Raw genomic sequence first — 21,591 nt, 5'->3', positions numbered from 1 at the left:
CTGAGGGCTTGATGCCCTGCAAGGGTGAAGAAGGCAGGTGAGTCAGGGTGCTGCCTGAGGCCAGTTTGAATCAGCTATCTGTCTCAGTTTCCCCATTCCACTCGCCAAGGAGTTTTCCTGGCTTCTCACTGTCCTGCCTCAATGAGAATGTTCTGCATTTGTCAAATCATTAAAGTATACCTTTTAAGTAGGTGCAGTTTATTTTACGTAATTTATATCTCAATCAGGCTGTTTTAAAAACGGAAGAGCCTTGAGCACAAGTGTAGCCTATGAATTTAGAGAATGTGGGGGAGGGGTTATAATAGAGATTGTGTAAGGTCTTAAGGGCCTTAGTAAGGACTTTTCTTTTTCCTCTAAAGGTTGGAATCCACTGGGGGATTTTGAACAAAGATTGTCATGATCTGACTTACACTGTTGTAGGGATTGGATGAGATCACATATATATAGGGGACTCAGCTCAGTTATTTAATAGATATTCCTTCACTTTTTTAGGGCAGTGTTTCTGTGAAACATTAAACAATACCACCATCTAGTGGAGAAAATCCTTAAGGCTTCTTTAACTAAGGAAGTTAAAATTTAACTTATTTTCCACAGAATTAAATAAATCTTATAAATCAGAACTTTTTTATCCTAAGTGATTTATGTAAACATAAGGTAATATCGTTTCCAAGACACTACTTCATTCTATTTTTCCTCCCACTTCAAATGTTGGTAAACTTCAATTTCAGCCCAGTGTTCAGTTGTAAGTCACCCGCTCCCTGGGTGATTTCATTCATAGGTACTCTTATTACTACCCTATACAAGCATTTAAAACCTTTATCTTTTAGCCTTAGCCGGTTTGGCTCAGTGGTTGGAAGGGTCCAGGGTTGGATGTGCATGCGGGAGGCAACCAATGAATGTGTCTCTCAAATGGATGTTTCTTTCTGTCTCTCCCCATCCCTTCCACTTTCTCTAAAATTAATGGAAAAATTATCCTCCAGTGAGAATTAACAAAAAAGAAAAAGAAAGGATTTTCTAGGAATGTGAAAATGTTAAAGATAAAATAAAAGCTTTATCTTCTAGTTTCTGGCCACACCTTTATTCAAATTCCCAGTTCTGAGATAGGGTATGTGGCAGAACAGCAGCAATCAATAAAAGCTACTGGAACTATCAAGAAGCAAGACCACCCCCACAACTCCGATTTATAACCTAAAACCAGCAGTTCAATCCAAGGTGGTGACTGATTTCACCTCATGGTAACCCCTAGCCTCATTATACACCCATTGAATATATTAGCATGCTAGATGACACACCCCTCTCAGCCCTGATCAGAAATGAAAAGCCCATAGAAGGACACACAATGGCCAGCAGAGCTCCTCTGAGAAATCTCTGCCTCTTTCCCAGGAAGATCCTGCATATGCCTTCCCTTTATTGAATACCCTACTCCTGATGAAATGCACCTCAATAAAGGAAGCAAATTCCGCTAAAGGGGGCTACTCTGTCTGTGAAGTGGCCTGTTCTCTGCCTCACTGCTTCACTAATAACCTCACTTTCACTTTAAACTCTATGCTGGCTCATATTTGGATTTTTTCCTGTGAGAAGCCAAGAACCCACAGCGGGTCACGGACGCTCAGGTCCTTGGAGCCCCAGAAACCCTGCATCATCTCTAGATGGAAGTCCAAGGCATGTCCTCACCTGTATATTCCCATGGCCTCTCAATCTCCACATATCAAAACCAGAACTCATTCCAGCTCACCCCAAATCTGTTCCTATTCTTCCTATACTATGTTGTAAATGACAGGAAATGCCCATGCAGGAACCTAGAGTTCATCATTGCCTCTTTCCCCTCTTCTAATCCCCGTGCCAAATCAAATAGCCACTGTTGTCCATTCTATTTAAAAAATTATTTCTCACACCCAGCCACCTTCATCATTCATTTGGGCTCTTACTGGTCTCCTTTTACTCTTGTTACCCTTCAATATGTGCCACAAAATAAAATGAGCAACTCTTGCTTTCTCCCCTTTCCCTCCCTTTCTCTCTCTACTCTATTCATGAATAAATTATCATCTACCCATTTGAAGTTATTTGTTTGTACATTGGGTTTTGTAATACTGAGGAAAATATTTTTAATGTGTTTAATTACACATTTAATGCTCAGTGTTAAAACTTATACATTAAAGAAAAATCAAAAATCTCTTTTGATGTCCTGTTACACTCCCCTCCTTAGAGGTAAACTTTATTTCAATTCATTCATTCAATTGTTCAGCAAACATATATATGAAGATCCATTATATGCTGTGTGCTTTGCTTAATTATGACCTAAATCATATCCTAGTGAACTTTACAGCTTTACAGTCTTAGAAACAATAAAAACATATCAGCACAATTTACAATAGCTAAGATTTGGAAACAGCCCAACTGCCCATCAGCAAATGAGTGGATAAAAAAGCTGTGGTACATTTACACAATGGAATACTATGTGGTGGTAAAAAAAAAAAAAAAGAGAGAAGGAACTCTTACCATTTGCAATAGCATGGATGGACCTGGAGAATATTGTGCTAAGTGAAATAAGCCAGTCAGAGAAAGATAAGTATCACATCTCACTCATATGTGGAAACTAATGAACAAAATAAATGGATGAACAAAATAGACACAGAGACATAGAACCATGGAACAGACTGAGGAATTTCAGAGGGCTGTGGGTGCTGTGGGGGTTTGGGGATGTGGGGGAGAGATTAATCGGGGAACTTATATGCATACTAGAGGCCTGGTGCACGACAGACTGGACTCTGCAGAGACAGAGCTTTTCCAACATCTCAGAACGTTCTATGAGACAGTGCTCAGCTAGAGAATGAATAGGTGTTAACCAGGCAGAGAAGGGAGGGGAGAACATGGTAGGCAAACAGAGCCCAAATAGCAGCAGGTACATGGTGACAGTACAGACTTCACAGAGAGCCGGTGTGCCCCATGCTACAAGGAGACATGGAAGAGGGCAAGGGAGAGCAGTAGTAGATGAGGCAGCATATATGTTCCAAATTGCTAGAGGGAAAAGAAAACTCAAACCAACAACAAAATTAATTCAGTGAAAGACAATGAAAGAAAATAAGCAAGAAAAACAACAGAAATGCTCAAAAAATGGAAAAAAAGATAGCAGAAATGAAGTCAAATATATCAGTTCTAGATTTGCATACTACGTACCAGAGGCTGTGTTAATCTGCTTAGGCAAGATACTACATTCAGTACAACAGCTTCAGGGGCCTGAGCAGTGAATTAAATGGGTGTATGAGCAGAACCACTACCCTTGCACCCCTAAGTCTTTGAGGGTGGCATTAATTTGTTAGTGTACCTAGTAAACAAGTTTTTCTTTTTTTACTCTCACCAGATGAATAATTAAGCCTCAAACATTTAGAAAAAATATGTAGAATTTTTTTTTTACTTTAGAAAAATATATCCATTAATATACTTTTAAACATAAATCAATACAAATTATCCTTATTCTATTTTAAGAGACGAACCCAGGTCCATCTTCCTGCCAGAGTAGCAATAATCTGATGTCATCAATAACATTGTTTGATAAGAATAAATTAACACGTAACAACAAAAAACTGCCATTTATTACACATCTTTTGTTTTACATGCATTTTAGAATGTAGGTAGTATTATCTCCTTTTTACAGATAAGGAAGTTGGACTGAGGGAAATTAAGCCAACTGCTCTAGGTTACAAACCATTGAGTGCAAAGTTGGGTTCCCAAGGCAGGCCTGTCTGATGGAAATGCCAGCATTCTCCTTAGACTAAACTTCTGTTGTAGGGCATGTTTCCCGTTTAACAGAGCATCCACAATGGTTGATTCCCTCCCTAACCATACAGTCTCATGAGGCATAGACCTTCATAGTCAGCATTTTGCTCCACCATATTCCTTATACGTTCTCGGCTGTAGTAAAATAGGAGGTTAATGAAGAAGTCAGGCATAGGAACCTTTCCACCACCAACTAAAGCACCACCCAGCCCCCTGGGGTGCTCTACTCTGTATATGTATATAATTTCACCCAAAAGTTTAAAGAAAATGCCTGTGTGCGTATTTCCTTTTTTAAAAAAATATTTTTTTATTGATTTCAGAGAGGAATGGAGAGGGAGAGAGAGATAGAAACATCAATAATGAGAATCATTGATCGGCTGCCTCCTGCACGCCCCCCACTGGGGATCCAGCCTGCAACCCCGGCATGTGCCTTTGACCGGAATCGAACCCAGGTCCGCAGGCCGACGCTCTATCCACTGAGCCAACCCAGCCAGGGCTGCTCATTTCCTTTTAATTCAACTTCTCACTCACCCATCTATCTCATTTGTTGGTTTTTTTTACTTGTACCAAAGTGATTTACACAGACTAGTGTGAGGCTACCACCTTTTTGTTTGTTTGTTTGTTTTGTTAAACCTCATCTGAGGATATTTTTTACATCACTTTTTTAAAAAATATATTTTTATTGATTTTTAGAGAGAGAGGAAGGGAGAGAAATAAGAGAGATAAAAACATCGATGAAAGAGGAAGTCATCGATTGGCTGCCTCCTGTACGGCCCCCACCAGGATCAAGCCCACAACCTGGGCATATGCCTTGACTGGAAATTGAAACCGGCGACCTCTTGGTTCCTGGGTTGATGCTCAACTGCTGAGCCACACCAGCCAGGCTCCATTGCTTTTTTAAGAGAGTGGAAGGGAGGGAGGGGGAGAGAAAGAGATAGTAACGTCTATGTGAGAAAGAAACATTGATTGGTTGCCTCCTGCATGTTCCCGACATCAACCTGCAAGGTGCATGCCCTTGATGGGAGTGGAACCCATGACCCTTCCTGCGCAGGCCAACACCCTAACCACGGAGGCACACCAACCAGGGCAAGGTCACCACCACCTTTTACATGGAATATTCTTTCCAGACTGCTTCATCTCCCAGGGTCAGCAAGAGTTCCAAACAGGGCCTGCAAGCATCCCTAGGAGAGTTCACCATATCGTGCTGTTACAAGTTATTCATATATATATGCATATGTGATGAGCTCTTTTTTTTCCTGTTTTTTTTTAAGTTTTTAAAATTACTTTATTGATTAAGGTATCACATATTTGTCCTCAAACGCCCCCCCCCCCCCAATTCCCATCCCAAACCCCTCCATACGCATGCCCCCACCCCCCTGTTGTCCGTGATCACTGGTTAGGCTCATATGCAAGCACACAAGTCCTTTGGTTGATCTATCTCCCTTATTCCCACCCTCCCCTACCTTCCCTCTGAGGTCTGACAGTCTGATCGATGCTGTTCTTGTTCTTCAGTCTATGTTGTTCATCTTTTCCCCTAGATGAGTGAGCTCATGTGATACTAGGAATACACTTATAGGAATCGAAAATGAGACAAGCAATAATGGTTATGCTGAGAGGCAAATGCATCAGTCTATAGTGAGTTTCTTTCTGGGCCAACAGTTCTTTTGAGTCCCAATTTCTATGTCCAACACTTCTTTATGTGTACATAACAGCAATGATATCTCAGTTCTGGATGGTGGACAAATGGTGGTAATGCAGGTCCGACCCTCTCTGGTTTGGTCCTGGGAAATCTGCAGTGACACACATCTGCTGACTGCTAGTATGGCGAGGCATCGTCAGCATCTTCCATCTCTGGACTGTTTCTCTTCTGTCTTCATGGCTGGAGCACTCCTGTCAATTCCTCTCTGTTGCAGGAATCCACATGGTCTCGGTGTTGATGTGATGAGCTCTTCTCTTAAAACTTTGTATTCAGGTTACTGTAAGATCTTGTCTTAGAGAACACAAGACAAGGTTTACACATCTTACAGGGGTGAGTTTGCCTGTCTACTACAGGACAATGCAGGGCCTTCCCACCCCCAGAAATGTTGGCTTCCTCTTGACAATGGTCCCAGCTTGCCATCCAGCACAGACTAGGTACTCAACCAACGGATAGTGTCTCCTAGATATCATATGAAGGTCTCCAGATCCAAATAAATTCTACCAGGGCCTAGCTCCGGGTCCACAGTGTTTGCACCAAATCCAGCAGGGTGGTTTTAGAGCCATAGCCTGGGCTGGAAGCAGACTTTGCCACCACTTGGCTGTTCAACCACAGGCAAGGAGCTTGCTCCCTCATTTGCAAAATGGGATGACCAAGGGCCCACTTTACAGGGTTGTGGTTCATGAAATTATGCATGCAAAGTGCTATTTCAAGGCCCACCACTAGCAGAAGATGAGACTATTTTGCAGGCGAGGAAACGGGGTATTGGCGGGAAATAAGGGGAGCATCGGGAGGGATGGGTAAGGGTTCCGCGTGGCACGCCGCGGGGTCGCAGCTCTGCTGCCAAAGTTTCCACCGAGACGATCCCGGAAGAAAAATAAAAGCGTTTCTTTGCAACATCCCAGGCTCCCCCAGCAGAGACCAGGCAGCAGCCGGGCTCGCGCACACAGCTGCTTTTAGACCTTCCCCGGGAAGCGCCCGCAGCGCGCCCCGCCCCGCCCCGCCCCGGAAACACGCCCGCAGCCGCTTTGGCGCGCTTTAGAAACAGTTTTGTTCCGTGTGAATTTCCGAGTCGCGGCAGCTCGGGAGATTTAGTTCTAGTGTTCTAAGCCTGCGGCCCCCCAAGTCCGCGCAGCAATGAGGAGGACCCGCGACGAGGTGGACGCGACGCTGCAGATCGCCAAGCTGAACCCCGCGGAGCTGCTGCCCGCCGTGCAGTGCCTGGGCTTCGGCCCGGGGGCCAGCGCGGCCGCCGCCGGCGACTTCTGCCTCCTGGAGCTGGAGCCCGCGCTGTGCCAGCAGCTGGAGGCGGGGTGCAGGTGAGCTGGGCGCCGCGCCTCCTTCTGATTTTCTCTGATGGGGATCTTGGCCCGGGAGGTGCATTTATTTGCGGAGGGTGGGGGGTGGGGGGGGGGGGGGGAGGGAAGGGGCGGGAAGGGGGAGCTCACAGCAGATTGGTGGCCGGATCCCCAGCTCGCTGTCTTTCCCCTAGGATTCCACGCCACTGCTAGGCCCTGCAGTGAGCTGGTGTGACCCAAAGGACTGCTCCAGCTGGTCTTGCAGGCCTGTGTCAGCGGAAACAACTCAGGGAACATGTAGAACCTAAGTGAAGTTTTGACAATGTTAACAGTGATGCCAGGGACTGCAGAGAACCTTTGGACATTCTACCTTGAAATCTAATGTTAATAGCTAATGTCTATAGAGTTCTTCCTGTCTTCTACTTATATATATTTTATTCAGTCAATAGGTGGGACTGTCGGGAATATATTTAAAGCCATTTTACAGACTTGGTAATTTAGGAAGTCCCTCAAAAAACAAACAAACAAACAAAAAACCCAGTCTTGGGGTCACTCAGTGAGGATCTGAAGACGTTTCTAAATGTAGGTCAGCTACGCATTTGCTGCAAGACAATGGATTAAAAAGCAAACCACCCCGCTGGTGTGGCTCAGTGGTTGAGCATCGACCATGAACCAGGAGGTCAGGGTTCCATTCCAGGTCAGGGCACATGCCTGGGTTGCAGGCTTGATCCCCAGTAGGAAGCGTGCAGGAGGCAGCCGATCAATGATTCTCTCTCATCACTAATGTTTCTCTCTCCCCCTTTCCCTTCCTCTCTGAAATCAATAATTTTTTTTTTTAAAGAAGTCTAGAGATTATTTTTTTCCTTTAGTTTCTTTTCTTTTTCTCTTTTTAAAAATACTCACCCAAGGATATTTTTCCATTGATTTTTAGAAAGAGTGTAAGAGAGAGGGAAAGACAGAGAGAAATACCGATGTGAAAGAGACACATGGATGTTGCCTCCTGCACCAGGCCTGATCTGGGCCCAGGCCAGGGAGGAGCCTGCGTAAATGCCCTTGACCAGAATTGAACCCGAGACTCTTCCGTCCGCAGGCAGATCCACTGAGCCAATCGGCTAGGGCCTTTTTCTTTAGTTTTTAAAAAAATCCTTTTTTTCTTTCTTTCTCTCAATTTTGTGCAGTCCCAACTTCTTCAAGGATTACAAGCTGTGGCTTGAATCTCTTCTGCATTATAGGTTCCTCCAATACCTGTATTTTATTATATTAGTTTGTTCTCTTGTAGGTTCCTTTAAATTGAATCCTTTAGCTGTCTTTCAGTTCTCATGCTTCACCCATCAAGCAGTATTATAGTTAAACTAGAGGCCCGATGCACGAAATTCGTGCAAGGGGCTCGGCCCTCGCAACCCCAGCTTTGTCCGGAAGGTCATTCAGCTGTCCGGTCTAATTAGCATATTAAGCTTTTATTATTATAGATGGACAGTCTCCAGATGCTGGCCACTAAGTTTCTTTAAGGGATCTGATAGAGAACTTCACTCATGGGTTTTCATCCCCGCTGAGTTGGCAGGGATTTGAGAAAGGACTTCAGATGTGAGGACCTTCTCTTTGCCCCGTTTTAATGAACCTACCTGGCAAAACCCAGAAAAACAAAAACCTGGAAATGTGGATTTTAAAATTTGTGTGTGCATGTGAGTGGTGGGGATAGTTCTAAACAAAATATTTCAAAGCAGGGCTAGTGCAATGTAGAAATAAACGTTACAGAACAGGTAACTTGGGAGTATTAAATGTTATTAGCACCAGGAGGCTAATAGAAACCTTTTATTCTTTTCACTTAAACAAAGGCTTGGTTTAAAAAATATTTACATAGGCTTCTATTTTAGGTTTTTAAATTCTTTAAAAGAAGTGGGTTGTATGCAGGGGGGTTAAATGCTTTACAGACAAGGAACCCTGCTAGAACCAACACTCTTGTCATTTCCAGCATCTTTGTGTTTGGTCTTTCTTTTTCCTCCTCACTTTTATCCTTTCCCTCTTCCTTCTTGTTGCTTTTTTCCACCTGTGACCCTTTATCAGAGACTTTATTTAGACCAGTTTGTATGCATATCTTCATATTTTGTATTCACCTTCGTAGCCTTCTTTTCCCAAGGTCCCAATTTCTTTGTGACATAGCTGATGGTTAGGCCAAGATGTGCCCCTTTGATTGTTAGGAACAAAACAAGAAGGACCACTCTTGGATGGGATCCGGGACCAGCCGCGTGGACATCATCTGGGGGCTTGTTAGAAATGCAGAGTTCTAGGTCCCATCCCAGACCTATTGAATCCCCATCTGCTTTTTACCAGGATTCCCAAAGATACTTATACATAAGTTTGAGGAGTACTGCTTTAGCATGTTTTAGGAAATTGTGACATCTTGACTGAAGCTTCTGGATGCTTTGTCTTGTGCTCTTTCTATTGTTTGCACAATGATGCCATATGGAGGCGTTAGGCCTCTTTTTTAAAATATATTTTTATTGATTTCAGAGAAGAAAGGAGAGGGAGAGAGATAGAAACATCAGTGATGAGAAAGAATCATTGATTGGCTGCCTCCTGCACGCCCCCTAACTCGGGATTGAGCCCACAACTCGGGCATGTGCCCTTGACTGGAATCGAACCCGGGACCCTTTCAGTCTGCAGGCTGCTGCTCTAGCCACTGAGCCAAACCAACTAGGGCAACATTTGGCCTCTTTGACTTTTCTTACCCATGTTATTTTTCCCTAGTGAGGCTACCTGCTGCCCTGCTGGCTCTCAACTGGCCCAATTCTTGCACTGTGGAGCCCATCATTGTGTGAGGGCTATGAGAGCATCATGACAAATTTTAAATTCTACCAGCCTAGAGGATTCGGGGAACAGTTTATAATGAAGATGTCCATTGGCATGTCAATAAATCATGTATTTTCTTTTCCCATTTTCCTGTAGTATGGTGATTCGTGGTGATAAAGATGAACAAGCTGTGCTGTGCAGTAAAGACAAAACCTATGACTTGAAGATAGCAGATACTTCCAATATGCTGCTTTTAATTCCTGGTTGTAAAACTCCGGACCAGCTAAAGATGGAAGAAACCCACTGTAACATTATTCACACTGAGGTACTGTAATTTGTCTCCCGATTATATAAGTATGAGAATGACAACGCATGTCTAATCTTGCCTTTAATTAAAAACTTTAGATATGTAATGTGTAATCACAGGAACTCTGAAAAGTTCTCTAATGATATTTGAAAGCTCTCAGCATTGTTTTGTTTGTTGTCTTGTGAAGTTGTCTTTGTTTGCCAGTTTGTGGACTGTGGATGACATCAGTCTGTTTTAGTCCTTACGCCATTCTTTTGAAGGCCTTACGTTCAGCAGCAAACATCAGGCTCTGGGCCTTGTCTTGTCAATCAGACTTGGAACTAGTTTGAGAGCAGAAGCATCCCCTGACCTTCCATTTTAGAATTGGAAGGCACCCAGAGATGATCCACTTCAGCCTTTTCTCCTTTCCTGTGAAACACTTATTGGGCCCCTACTCAGTATTAGACACCAGGCAAGTTCTGGAGATACTGAGAGGGATAACAGTTCTTTATGCATCATTTAGCCTCTATCAGCTGGATTTCTTTGAGTGGTCGGTCTCTCACTGGTTCACCAGTCCAATAAGGAACTAGCTGCAATTCTAAATAGTACAGAGTTCTTGAATTGAAGTTTTTCTCCCTTAACTTCAGCTTAATTTTGACATCATGAGTAACACAGAACAAGGGTTCCCTCTTCCCTTTAACATTTCTTCATTATTTGAAGACTGTGCTAACGTCTCTTCTTTATTTTCTGTTGTTCAGTCTAAATGTATTCGTTTTCAGTTGTTTCTATTTTGTTTGTAAAATTGTCACCTTTCTGGTTATTCTTTTCTGGGCATATTCTGGTTTCCAAAGTACACTTGAGATATGGAGCTCAATTATTGGTTCCCCGTATGTTGGCAGCAGCTTCTGAAAGGGGGTTTGAAAAGATTCCTGAAGATGCCTATCCACCTGTTTGAGGTGCTGGATCGGTGCCTTCCCAACAGAAAGCAGAACAACAATTTCCCTTTGCTTCTTGTTGAGGGCAGCTGGGTGGGTTGAAATTGTATGAGATTTTTCTTTTAGAATGAACCCTAAAAGGTTATAATATACTTATAATTTTCAGATCTTTGGTTTTTCTAATAATTATTGGGAACTAAGAAGATGTAGACCTAAATTAAAGAAGCTGAAGAGACTTTTAATGGCAAATACCTATGAAGGACCTGACAGTCAAAAAGAAAAGGATTCCAATTGCTCAAAAGTAAGACTATTATTTTCACTTTTTATTTGGAATTAAAAAAATATAGAACTATAACTACAGGCACTTACTGGTGACATTTTTACATTTTAAACTTTATATTATGAAAATTTCAGACCTATCCAAAAGCAGAAAGAGTACCGTATATTCATCACTCAGTTGAACATTTAACAATATTTTGTCAATCTTGCTTTTTTCTATCCCCTCCTTACTCCCACCTTGTTTTCCTTTTTCTGGAGTATTTTAAAGCAAATTCTATGATAACATTTACCTGGCTGAAAGCTCATGTTCCTAACTATGCAAAAATAGGTTTTAACAGATTAAATTAATTTTTATTTAATTGAAAGTTATAATTAGGGGCTCTTTAGAAGAGACATTATGGTAAGTATTGGAACTTATGTATTATATAAATACATTATGGAAAGTATTCTTACTCTAATGTCAAAATTGACTAATTCTTGGAAGTATGGAAAAATATAAACCAAGTAAAATTTTTTTTTAAGTTTTTAATGTAATTCAAAGTTATAGAACTCTATTGGTATTCTGAAGACCATATTTGTATTAGAAATTCTCTTTTTCTCCATTGACTGATTGATTTTTTTTTGGGAGGGGGGCTTACACCTTTATTTAGATATAACTCATATACCAAACAATTCACTCATTTTTGAAGTGTATATATAATTCAATGTTTTTTAATATATTTACAGTGGTGTGCAATCATCACAAAAATTTAGAACATTTTTATCAGCCTCAAAAGAACCCTGTACCCTTTAGCTATTACCTTCCAATCCTATTTTTCCCAATTTCCTTCTTCCACCTCAGCCCTAGGCAACCACTAATCTTCTTTCTGTTTCTATTAATTTGTCTCTTCTGGACATTTCACATCAATGGAATTATATCATTTGGGGCCTTCTCTGATTGGCTTCTTGTTTGACTTAGCATGATGGTTTCAAGTTTCATTCATATTATAGCATGTATCAGTAGTTTATTCCTTTTTATTGCTGAATATTACCCTACTTTATGGCTATATCCACATTTTATCCATCCATTCATCAGTTGATGGGCATTTTTAATTGAGATGAACAACACTGCTGTGCTATGTGCATTCATATACAAGTTTCTGATGCACTTATGTTTTCTAAACATTTTTTTTTTTAATCACCAGGGGCCATGCTTAGAGGAAGTGGGGCGGGGGGCGGGGGGCAGAGAGACATGGATCAATTGCCTTCCCTAGGCTCCCTGACTGGGGATGGAACCCGAAACCTGGGTATGTGCCTTGACTGGAAATCAAACTGGCAACCTTTAGATGCACAGGAGGATGCTCAACCAACTGAGCCACTCCGACAGGGCTGCACCTATGTTTTCATTTCTCTTGGGTATATATCTAAGAGTAGAATTGACGGGTCATGTGCTTATTCTGCATAATCTTTCGAGGAACTGTCAGGCAGTGGCTGCACCATTTTACATTCCCATCATATGAGGGTTCCAATTCCTCCAGATCTTTGACAACACTTATTGTTTTCTGTCTTTTTAATATCCATGCTAGTGGGTTTGAAATGGTATTATTGTGGTTTTGATATGCATTCCCCTAATGACTAATGATTTTGAGCATTTTTTTTCATGTGCTTATTGACTATATATTTTTGGAGAATGTCTATTTAGGAACTCCTTTGTCCAATTTTTAATTGGGTTATTTGTCTTTTTGTTACTGAATTGTAGGAGAGTTCTTTATACAGTCTAAATACAAGTTCCTTATCAGATAGATGATATGCAAATATTTTCCCCTATTCTGTGGGTTGTCTTTTCACTTTCTTGATTTTTTTAAGAATTGTAAATATACATAACATAACATTTACCATTTTAATCACATGTGGATAGTTCTATGGCATTAAGTACATTCACCTTATTCTGTGACCATCACCACCATCCATCTACAGAAAATTTTTTATTTTCCCCAAGCTGAAATTCTGTACCTATTAAACACTAAATCCCTAGACTCCCCTGCCTCCCAGCCTGTAGTGACCAACATTTTACTTACTGTTTCTATGAATTTGACTACTCTAACTATCCCATACAAGTGGAATCATGCAATAGTTGTCCTTTTGTGTTGATGATGTTTTGAAGAACAGAGTATAAAAGTTTTTCATTTTGATGAAGTCCAATTTATCTATTTTTCCTTTTGTTGCTTGTGTTTTGGTGTCATATCTAAGAAACCATTATTAAATCCAACATCATTTATGCTTTCTTCTAAGATATCTACTGATTTTGTGTAGTAATCATTACACATTAACAAAAGAAATTGAGCTAGTGTTTAAATATTGCCTTAATCTATTTTATGTATTTATTCCCCCAAATTCAAGAATCTTAAAAAATACTATTCAAAGGTCTTAAAATGTTGTTTGTTTGTTTTCTCTTGTTTCAGTATACAACTGAAGATTTGCTTGATCAGATTCAGGCAAGTGAGGAAGAAATAATGGCACAATTACAAGTTCTAAATGCCTGTGAGATTGGAGGTAGCATTACTTGTCATTGTGGAATAATGATGATGGAATTGAGCATCATATAAGAGAAAAAGAGAGACAAGTTTTTGGACATCTTCACCCTATTATATTTTGTTTATTCTTTTTGGAGGCTCACAGATGATGATATTTGTATTTTGGGGAATGGGTAGAGAATACATGTGATCTTCTTTACATGAAGAGGTCAGTCCATGACCAGTACTTTAACCTTTTTCTTTGGATTAAGTGGTGGTAGGAGAACCATGTTAGCTTGAGAAAGGTCTTAGGTATCAGGTAGTCTAATCCCTTCTTTGTTTTTAGTAGGTGAAGAAACTAAGGCCTATTTTAAAGGGAATCTGACTTGTCCAGGGCTACATATTGAATTAGTGATAAGGCACAGAACCCAGGTGAACTTGAACTTGAATTCCTGGTTCGGAATTTAGTAACCTCATTGTATTTCCAAATTGCTTGGAAGATAAGACTGTGTTTCCTCTTGTGATAACATGTAACATACTTTTGAATATAAATGGTTTATATAGTAGACCTATGTACAAGATAGAATAGTGTGTGTTGGTCTCAGGGGTTGAGGAAGAAGCCCAGTAGTATCTTCTTTAAGGGTTTTGACTGGTTTCTGGTCTGGAGTTGGAGTTTTTTCCCTAGCATCTGGGCCTGCAGTAAGAGTAGGCATTCATGTGCATTTGTCAGCCCTTTTAAGCTAGCCCAGAGAAGCAGCTTAACTCAGCACCCACGTGGGAAGGAGGAGGAAATTGGCATGGGTTGAGAGATTTACTACTCAATTTGCTCACAATCTTTCAAGCAAGATTAACTTTTGTGAAACCTTAACTTGAATGTGGCAAGTTCTGCTGAGTAAAGCAACTGCGCATGACTTTAGAACTAGAAACACTTGGCTCATTTGGTCCTAAGCATAGGAAATGCTTTCTTTCTCAGTTTTACATCACAATTCCATTTTTAATGTTGCCTTTATTTTTTAGAATAAGAATAGCAACATTCTCCTTGGGAAGTGGTGGATGTGTACTTGATTTGTTTCTCCATGGGTGATGGTAGTGCCTTCGATTATAAGATGGCTTTTCATTTTTCGCGGGACCAGGGGAAGGTATCTTGATGCCCAGCCTTTATTTTGCCACTGGTCCACATCATCACTCTGAGTCTGTCGTCTCTTGAATGAGCTAGACTTCCTTTTGAGCATGAGAACCCCTTTGCAGGCCAGCTGAGGTGAGAGTGATGACCATGGTAGTGCCCCCAGCGGAGGTTACGCTGTGGGATAGCGAACCCATGGCCTTCACCTCATTAGTATGACATTCTAATGAAATGACTGTACCAGCCACGTCCATTTAGAACAACAAGATTATTGTGAGATATTGATTTTAATATTAAAGCACTTGAAAAAAATCAGTGTTAGTCATATGTGAACTACTCTTTAAAAACCACAATTTGTAATGGGAGAAAAGCATAAAACAAAGCATTGTTTATTAGGAAAGTGAAGACTTTTTTTTTTTTAAATGAAGACTTTTAATGTCTCTTTTTTGCAGTGGGCAAGAGCATGCTGCTACTTTATCAGTTTATTAGCCAATTAATTTGCTTAATAATGTTCTTTGATAAATATAACTTTGAATTTGTAGGTTATTGGAGGATTCTTGAATTTGATTATGAGATGAAACTTCTGAATCATGTAACTCAGCTTGTGGATTCTGAATCATGGTCTTTTACTAAAGTTCCTTTGAATATATGCCTTCAGGAACTTGGACCATTAGAGCCAGAGTAAGTATTTTAATCCCTGTCCCATCAGATTTCCTTAAAGCGAAGGAAATTATTTTCCAGGGTGGAACTAAACCCAGGGCATAGACTACTTATATTTTGATAGTTTATAGAAATTTAAAAATTATACAACCAAGAAGGACTTGTAATTTTCGTCACTGGGGTGAATAAATGTGCATTATGTTATTTTTGCATTAAAAATACAAAGAAACTATTTTATAATAGAAGTATACTCATATAATTCATGTAAAATAGTTAGCATGGGATCTGGCATATAGTAGCTTCCTAGTATATATTAGTTAGTTCCTAATATAAAGTAGCTAAAATCACTTAATATTTCAAATCACAAATTTATATCTTATTTCTAGTGGCATATAAAATATAATGTATAAAAATGTGATAACTTGTCAAATGAGTGTTTTAAATTTTTCAGAGAAATGATTGAACACTGTCTTAAGTGTTATGGAAGAAGATATACAGAGGAAGGTAAGATTTGGAGAGTATTTTAATGGGTATGAAATCTTGTATGTTAAAATTGGTATGCTTTTCTGAGGTGTGTTTCTGTCCAAAATAAGGACTCCATGGGTCATGGGAGGTGAGTTGTGTATAATTGCTTCTGGGGATTTCATGGAGGAAAAAGAAACAATAGGAGTGTATCTCATGGTGAAGATAATATGAAAGTACTGGATGCGTTTTCTTTAGGTAAGTTTAGTTCTTTATTTTCCCCAGGTGAAATTTACTTTGAATTGAGCGCGGATAAAATCTGCAGGGCAACAGCACAAATGCTACTTCAGAATGCAGTGAAGTTCAACCTCGCCGAGTTTCAGGAAGTGTGGCAGCAGAGTGTCCCTGAAGGAATGATAACCAGGCTTGAGCAGCTTAAGGTGAGGTAGCGATGGTGATGACTACCATGACAACAGATCATCATTAGTTACTAGGTGAAACAAAATTTATGTTGGAACTGAATCTGGAGCCAATTTATTTCCCTAGCTACCCATTAAGTGTGTACTATACACTCAATCTATCACAAAATCCTCTAAAAAAAAAAACAAACCCCAAACCCAACACTTTATCTAAGTATAATTTACATAACACAAAATTTATCTCTTTAAAAGGGGTTTTTAGTAAATTTAATGAGTTACACAGCCATCACCACAATCTAGTTTGAGAACATTATCACCTCGATGAAATCCCTCAGGCCCATATATAGTTAATCCTGATTCCCACTCCATTCGTTTATCTCAATTTCCACCAGCACCATCTTAGCTCAAACTATCATATTCGTTTGTCTATAAATAACAGTAATATCCCTAACCAGGCCTTCCATACTTTTAATTTTGCTTTGCTCCAGTCCATTCTCTGTAGTGCTACTGAAATGATCTTTAAAAAATTCCAGTCAGATTAGATGAATGTCTTGCTTAAATCACTTTAATGGTTGCCCAATGCATTTAAGATATAAAATCCAGAATTTATATTTTGGCCTACAAGGCCCTCCATAATCTCACCTTCATAATTTCTGTCCTACTTAATGCATACCCAGTGTTCTTTCAAATTTTCAAAATCATCAGGCTCAGAACCAGAAACAAGGAGGCATCGATCGGACTATCGGCCTTAGAGGGAGGATAGGGAGGGTGGGGGGAGGGGGGAGAGATCAACCAAAGGTCTTGTGTGCATGCATATGAGCCTAACCAATGGTTAAGTTCAACAGGGGGTTGGGGCATCCGTGTGGAGGGGTGTGGGATGGGAATGGGGGGATGAGGACAAATATGTGACACCTTAATCAATAAAGAAATTTAAAAAAAAAATCATCAGGCTGGCTTCTAGCTTAGGGTCTTCACTCAAGGCTTTTTGTTCTAGAATGATCTCCCTAATTTCATCTGGCCACCTCCTACTCATCTTTTGAGTAACTTCATCAAAGAGCCTTCCTTCACTCTAAAAAAAGGCCTCTCTTTTACTCTTCCATAGCACCTTCACGGCACTTATCACTTTGCTCTAAAAGTGTTAATTATGTGGTTGCCCACCTCCACTTTGATAGAATTTTGTTCACTGTTGCTTGCCAATATATAGCATACTGCTTGGCATGTAGTGTATACTCAATAAGTATTTGTTAACTAAGAGAAAGGATTTGCTCAATATTTGCAGAGTTCCTTTTAAGTCTAGGCACTGTGCTAGATGCTGAGGTGCCATAAATATCCTAAACTATCTAGAAAGTATTTGGGCCCATTCAGTGTATTAGCAAGGAGAGTAACCTGATGAGTTTTGCCTTTTGGGAAGAACACTATGACGGTAATGAGGATGGATGGATGGATGGGTAGATGGATAAAGGTTGGCTAGATGATGAAAAGGAGAACTATCCAGGCTCTCAACACTTAAATATTCCTAACTAAGACAATACTGGCTAAAGAAATAAGTGATACAGAATGGATAGAGAAATGTTGAGGCCTTAAAACCTATAGGCTAGTGACCACTTAGGTATGGGGTTTGAATAATGGAATCTAAGGTGATGCCTCGGTTTCTTAGCTTCCTAGGACAGTGAGACTAGAGCAGGTTTAGGTGACAAATACTGTGAGTTCATATATAGGTTTGGATATAGAGATCAGGTGCTCAGTCGAAGAGACATTTGAGTTGCAGATACAAATCTTACAGGTATTAGCAAGTAATCGGTCGTCGAAATCATGGTTTAGTTGAGGTTATACAGGACTGACAGTGAGACGAGTAGAGGGCCAGGATAGAGGCCCAGGGAACTGTGACATCAAGTTAGGAGGGAAATACTGAGATGGTGATGTCAGAGATAAAGATTCAAAGAGGAAGGAATAATCAACATTAACAAAGAAAACCGCTAAAGAGATGAATCCAAGGGCCCAGTGGCAATGACAGGTTACTGGTGACCTTGAACTACAGCTGTCTATAAATTGGTGTAGTAGAAGCCAGATGGCAGAGGAAAAAGAAGTCAAGTTTAAAGAAGCTATTTTTATGGGGAAAAAAAATTATTAGGTCTCAGTAGCTTGTGTATGTTTCATGTAGTTGACATTTTAAATGCCCTGGGCTAAGCTAAACCTAAACGTAAAAGAATAAGCCATATTTAAACATTAGACCATTACTTTATGCTTTTTCTCATTTCTTAATAGGGTTTGGCCTTGGTGGATAGACAGTCAAGACCAGAAATCATATTTTTGCTAAAAGTAGATGATTTACCTGAGGATAATCAGGAACGTTTTAATAGTCTATTCTCTCTAAGGGAGAAATGGACAGAAGAAGATATTGCTCCATATATTCAGTAAGTACTTTATTAAATATGAATTTTGAGGGCTGTTCTTTTAATAAAGAGTGGCATAGTATTTTGGCTTTTTATTAGAACACTTTTTTTTTGGAGTATTTCCCAAGGACAACACTTCCTTTGAAACTTTCTCAAGTGGAGGCTGTCTTCTATAGTACCCTCCATAACCACTGATCCGGAAGGTAGGGTATGTGCTATCTTTCTTCCTTACTACTTCATATATATATATATTTTTTTAAATATATTTTTATTGATTTCAGAGAAGAAGGGAGAGGGAGAGAGAGATAGAAACATCAATGATGAAAGAGAATCATTGATTGGCTGCCTCCTGCATGCCCCCTACTGTGGAGTCCACAACCTGGGCATGTGCCCTGACCAGGAATTGAACCCTGACCTCCTGGTTCATAGGTTGATGTTCAACCACTGGGCCACACCAGCCGGGCGCTTACTACTTCTTCTAAAATCACTTTTCTGACCTCCTCCCTGCAAAATTGCGGCTCTTAGAGGGACAGTCAGACTATATACCCCTCTCTGATTGACACCTGTTACCTTTCCTGCTGCCTTGCTTTAACATCTTGTAGAAGCCAGATTGCAGAAGAACAAGTTAGCCTAGAAGCCACTAACACTTCCCCCTCTTCGCTGTGTCTCACCTCTCAGGTCCTCTCTCTTTTACCCAGATTGGATTCCCTGGTCAAGTTCTCCAACTATTACTGTATACCCTTCACTCCTTTGGTCCCCTCTCTCTGTCTCCCCCTATCTCCCAGGCAAAAATATACAAAGATTAAATCCAGCTTTCTGCTTGCTCTGTGCCTACACCTCGGCAGCTAAAATTTCCTGGAGAAAAATACACAGTGGGGCCTGGCAAGTGGTACTTACATCAAGCTGCCGAATTAACATTTCCACAGGAATTTCTAATAGGAATTTCAAACCCAACATGCTCATAACAGAACTGTTGATACCCACCCCCTTGTCCTAATCCCATCTTCCTCATCTCAGTTAATAGCACTACCATTAATCCCAGTTACTCAAGCAAAGAGTCTAGGAATCAACTTTGTATTTTTCTTCTCTCATCCCTTGGTTCAAACTATGAGCAAATCCCGATGGATCATCTTGTATGTGACTCTGAATTGGTCTCCCTACTTCTATTTTGCCCCCTTACTTTCTCCCTCTTTTTCACTTTTTTGTGAAAATATAGTATAATGAGCACAATTCACCATAGCTAAGATTTGGAAACAGCCTAGGTGCCCGTCAGCAGATGACTGGATCAGAAAACTGTGGTACATCTACACAATGGAATACTATGCTGCCATAAAAAAGAAGGAATTCTCATCATTTGCAGCAACCTGGATGGAATTGGAGAACATTATGTTAAGTGAAATAAGTCAGTCAATGAAAGAAAAATACCACATGATCTCACTCATTTACGGATAATAAAGAACATTATAAACTTGAACAAAAAGATAGATACAGAGACAGTAAAGCATCAAACAGACGGTCAAATTACAGGGGGAAGGTTAGGGAGAGGTGGGGGAGATAAGAGATCAATCAAAGGACTTGTATGCATGCATATAAGCATAACCAATGGATGCAAAACTCTGGGGGGTGAGGGCAAGTATGGGAGTGGGGTGGGGGGGCAATGGTAAGATATGTACACATATAATACCTTAATAAAAAAATGGGAAAAAAAATAAATAAAAAAAGAGAAAATATAGTATAATGAACGCTCCATGAACTCACCACCTAGTTTCCATAATCATCACTCATTGCCTCCATTATTTAAAACTTAGATGGATAATGCTTTTCCATTAATTAAAACTCTCTTAGTGGCTTCCCATAATGCTTAGAATTAAATCTCAACTCCTTTCCATGGTTTTCAAGGCCCTACATGATCTAACCCTTGCTCTCTTCCCATTCTTCCTTTCCTCATTATGTTCCAGTCATAATATTCTCTTTTTTGGGGTACAGAAGAGGAAGCCAAAGTTCAGGGAGGGCAGGTAACCTTGATAAGCTCACACAGGTAGCCTAGTGCCAGGTTCTCTGAGTCTAGACCCCACTGTATCACCTTGCTTGCTTGTATTTCTACTTTGGAGGTTGTGTGATAGAATGGAAAACAAAAACTTTGAAGTCATAGAGAGCTGGCTGCAAAATGTGGATTGCCCTTTACTTCCTGAGCCTCAGTTTCCTCATACCTAGTATGGGGTTAAATAATACATTACTCATACTATGCTTGTGAAGTTTGAAGATAATACATTCAATGCACCTAGTCAATTAAGGCTTAGTAACTGGTCCCTACCCTGTCTCTCCTACACACACATGTCCTATGCTTGTTGGGAAGATGAGATTTAGGAGAGAAAGATATAAATAAGTAGTACTGTGAATATTATGTTATGTTACCTAAAATATTTATACTACTCATTTATTTATTTTTTGTTCCTGCAGAGATTTGTGTGGAGAGAAGCAAACCATAGGTGCATTACTCACTAAATATTCTCGATCTTCGATGCAAAATGGTGTTAAAGTTTATAACTCAAGAAGACCCATTTCTTAAAAGAACAACAGTCTTTTCTTTGCAACTAAAGTTCCTTTATAAAGTTGCTGGTTATCTTTTTTACATTTGTATTTCAGACTTTATAAAACCTGGTACTGTGAGGCATTTTTCTTTTCATCTTAAGCATTTTGAAACTACTGCTCTTCTTTTTTCTTAAATGTAAGAAGATATTTCTGTCTTTCAAGTTATGTTTGTATTAGATACACAGTATAAACAAGGACAGAAGAAAGTGTTATTTCTTATGTTTAGTATATCTCTATAGTTCACTTGGTTTTATTTATTGAAATTTTTTTTGCTTTTTAAATATTTAATATTGTATTTCTTTCATTAGGATTTGACATTGTAATCATTAATAAATTTAAAAGTTTTTAGAGAACTAAATAGCCAAGAGAATTATTTATGCACTTAAATG

General features: G+C 39.9%; 1 protein-coding gene across 1 annotated transcript; it reads left to right on the top strand.

Annotated features, from left to right (window-relative positions):
* Nucleotides 1–6,539: 6,539 nt before the first annotated feature.
* DSCC1 (DNA replication and sister chromatid cohesion 1) lies at nt 6,540–21,391 on the top strand. The gene is made up of 9 exons (XM_079795786.1): nt 6,540–6,792; nt 9,718–9,886; nt 10,949–11,083; nt 13,503–13,593; nt 15,219–15,357; nt 15,788–15,840; nt 16,084–16,238; nt 18,483–18,631; nt 21,071–21,391. The coding sequence occupies exons 1-9, from the start codon at nt 6,611–6,613 to the stop codon at nt 21,177–21,179; spliced, it is 1,182 nt and encodes a 393-aa protein (XP_079651912.1). The 5' UTR covers nt 6,540–6,610; the 3' UTR covers nt 21,180–21,391.
* The last annotated feature ends 200 nt before the right edge of the window (nt 21,392–21,591 follow it).

The sequence above is a fragment of the Cnephaeus nilssonii genome (genome assembly GCF_951640355.1).
Source record: "Cnephaeus nilssonii genome assembly, chromosome: 18".
NCBI lineage: Eukaryota > Metazoa > Chordata > Mammalia > Chiroptera > Vespertilionidae > Cnephaeus > Cnephaeus nilssonii.
This window is presented reverse-complemented; position numbering and strand designations above follow the sequence as displayed.

Bases quoted from the DNA above. Each gene is read 5' to 3' on its own strand.
- DSCC1 (XM_079795786.1), top strand. From the start codon at position 6,611: ATGAGGAGGACCCGCGACGAGGTGGACGCGACGCTGCAGATCGCCAAG. The intron at 6,793-9,717 runs GTGAGCTGGGCG...ATTTTCCTGTAG, and splicing joins CAGCTGGAGGCGGGGTGCAG to TATGGTGATTCGTGGTGATA. The intron at 16,239-18,482 runs GTGAGGTAGCGA...ATTTCTTAATAG, and splicing joins CCAGGCTTGAGCAGCTTAAG to GGTTTGGCCTTGGTGGATAG.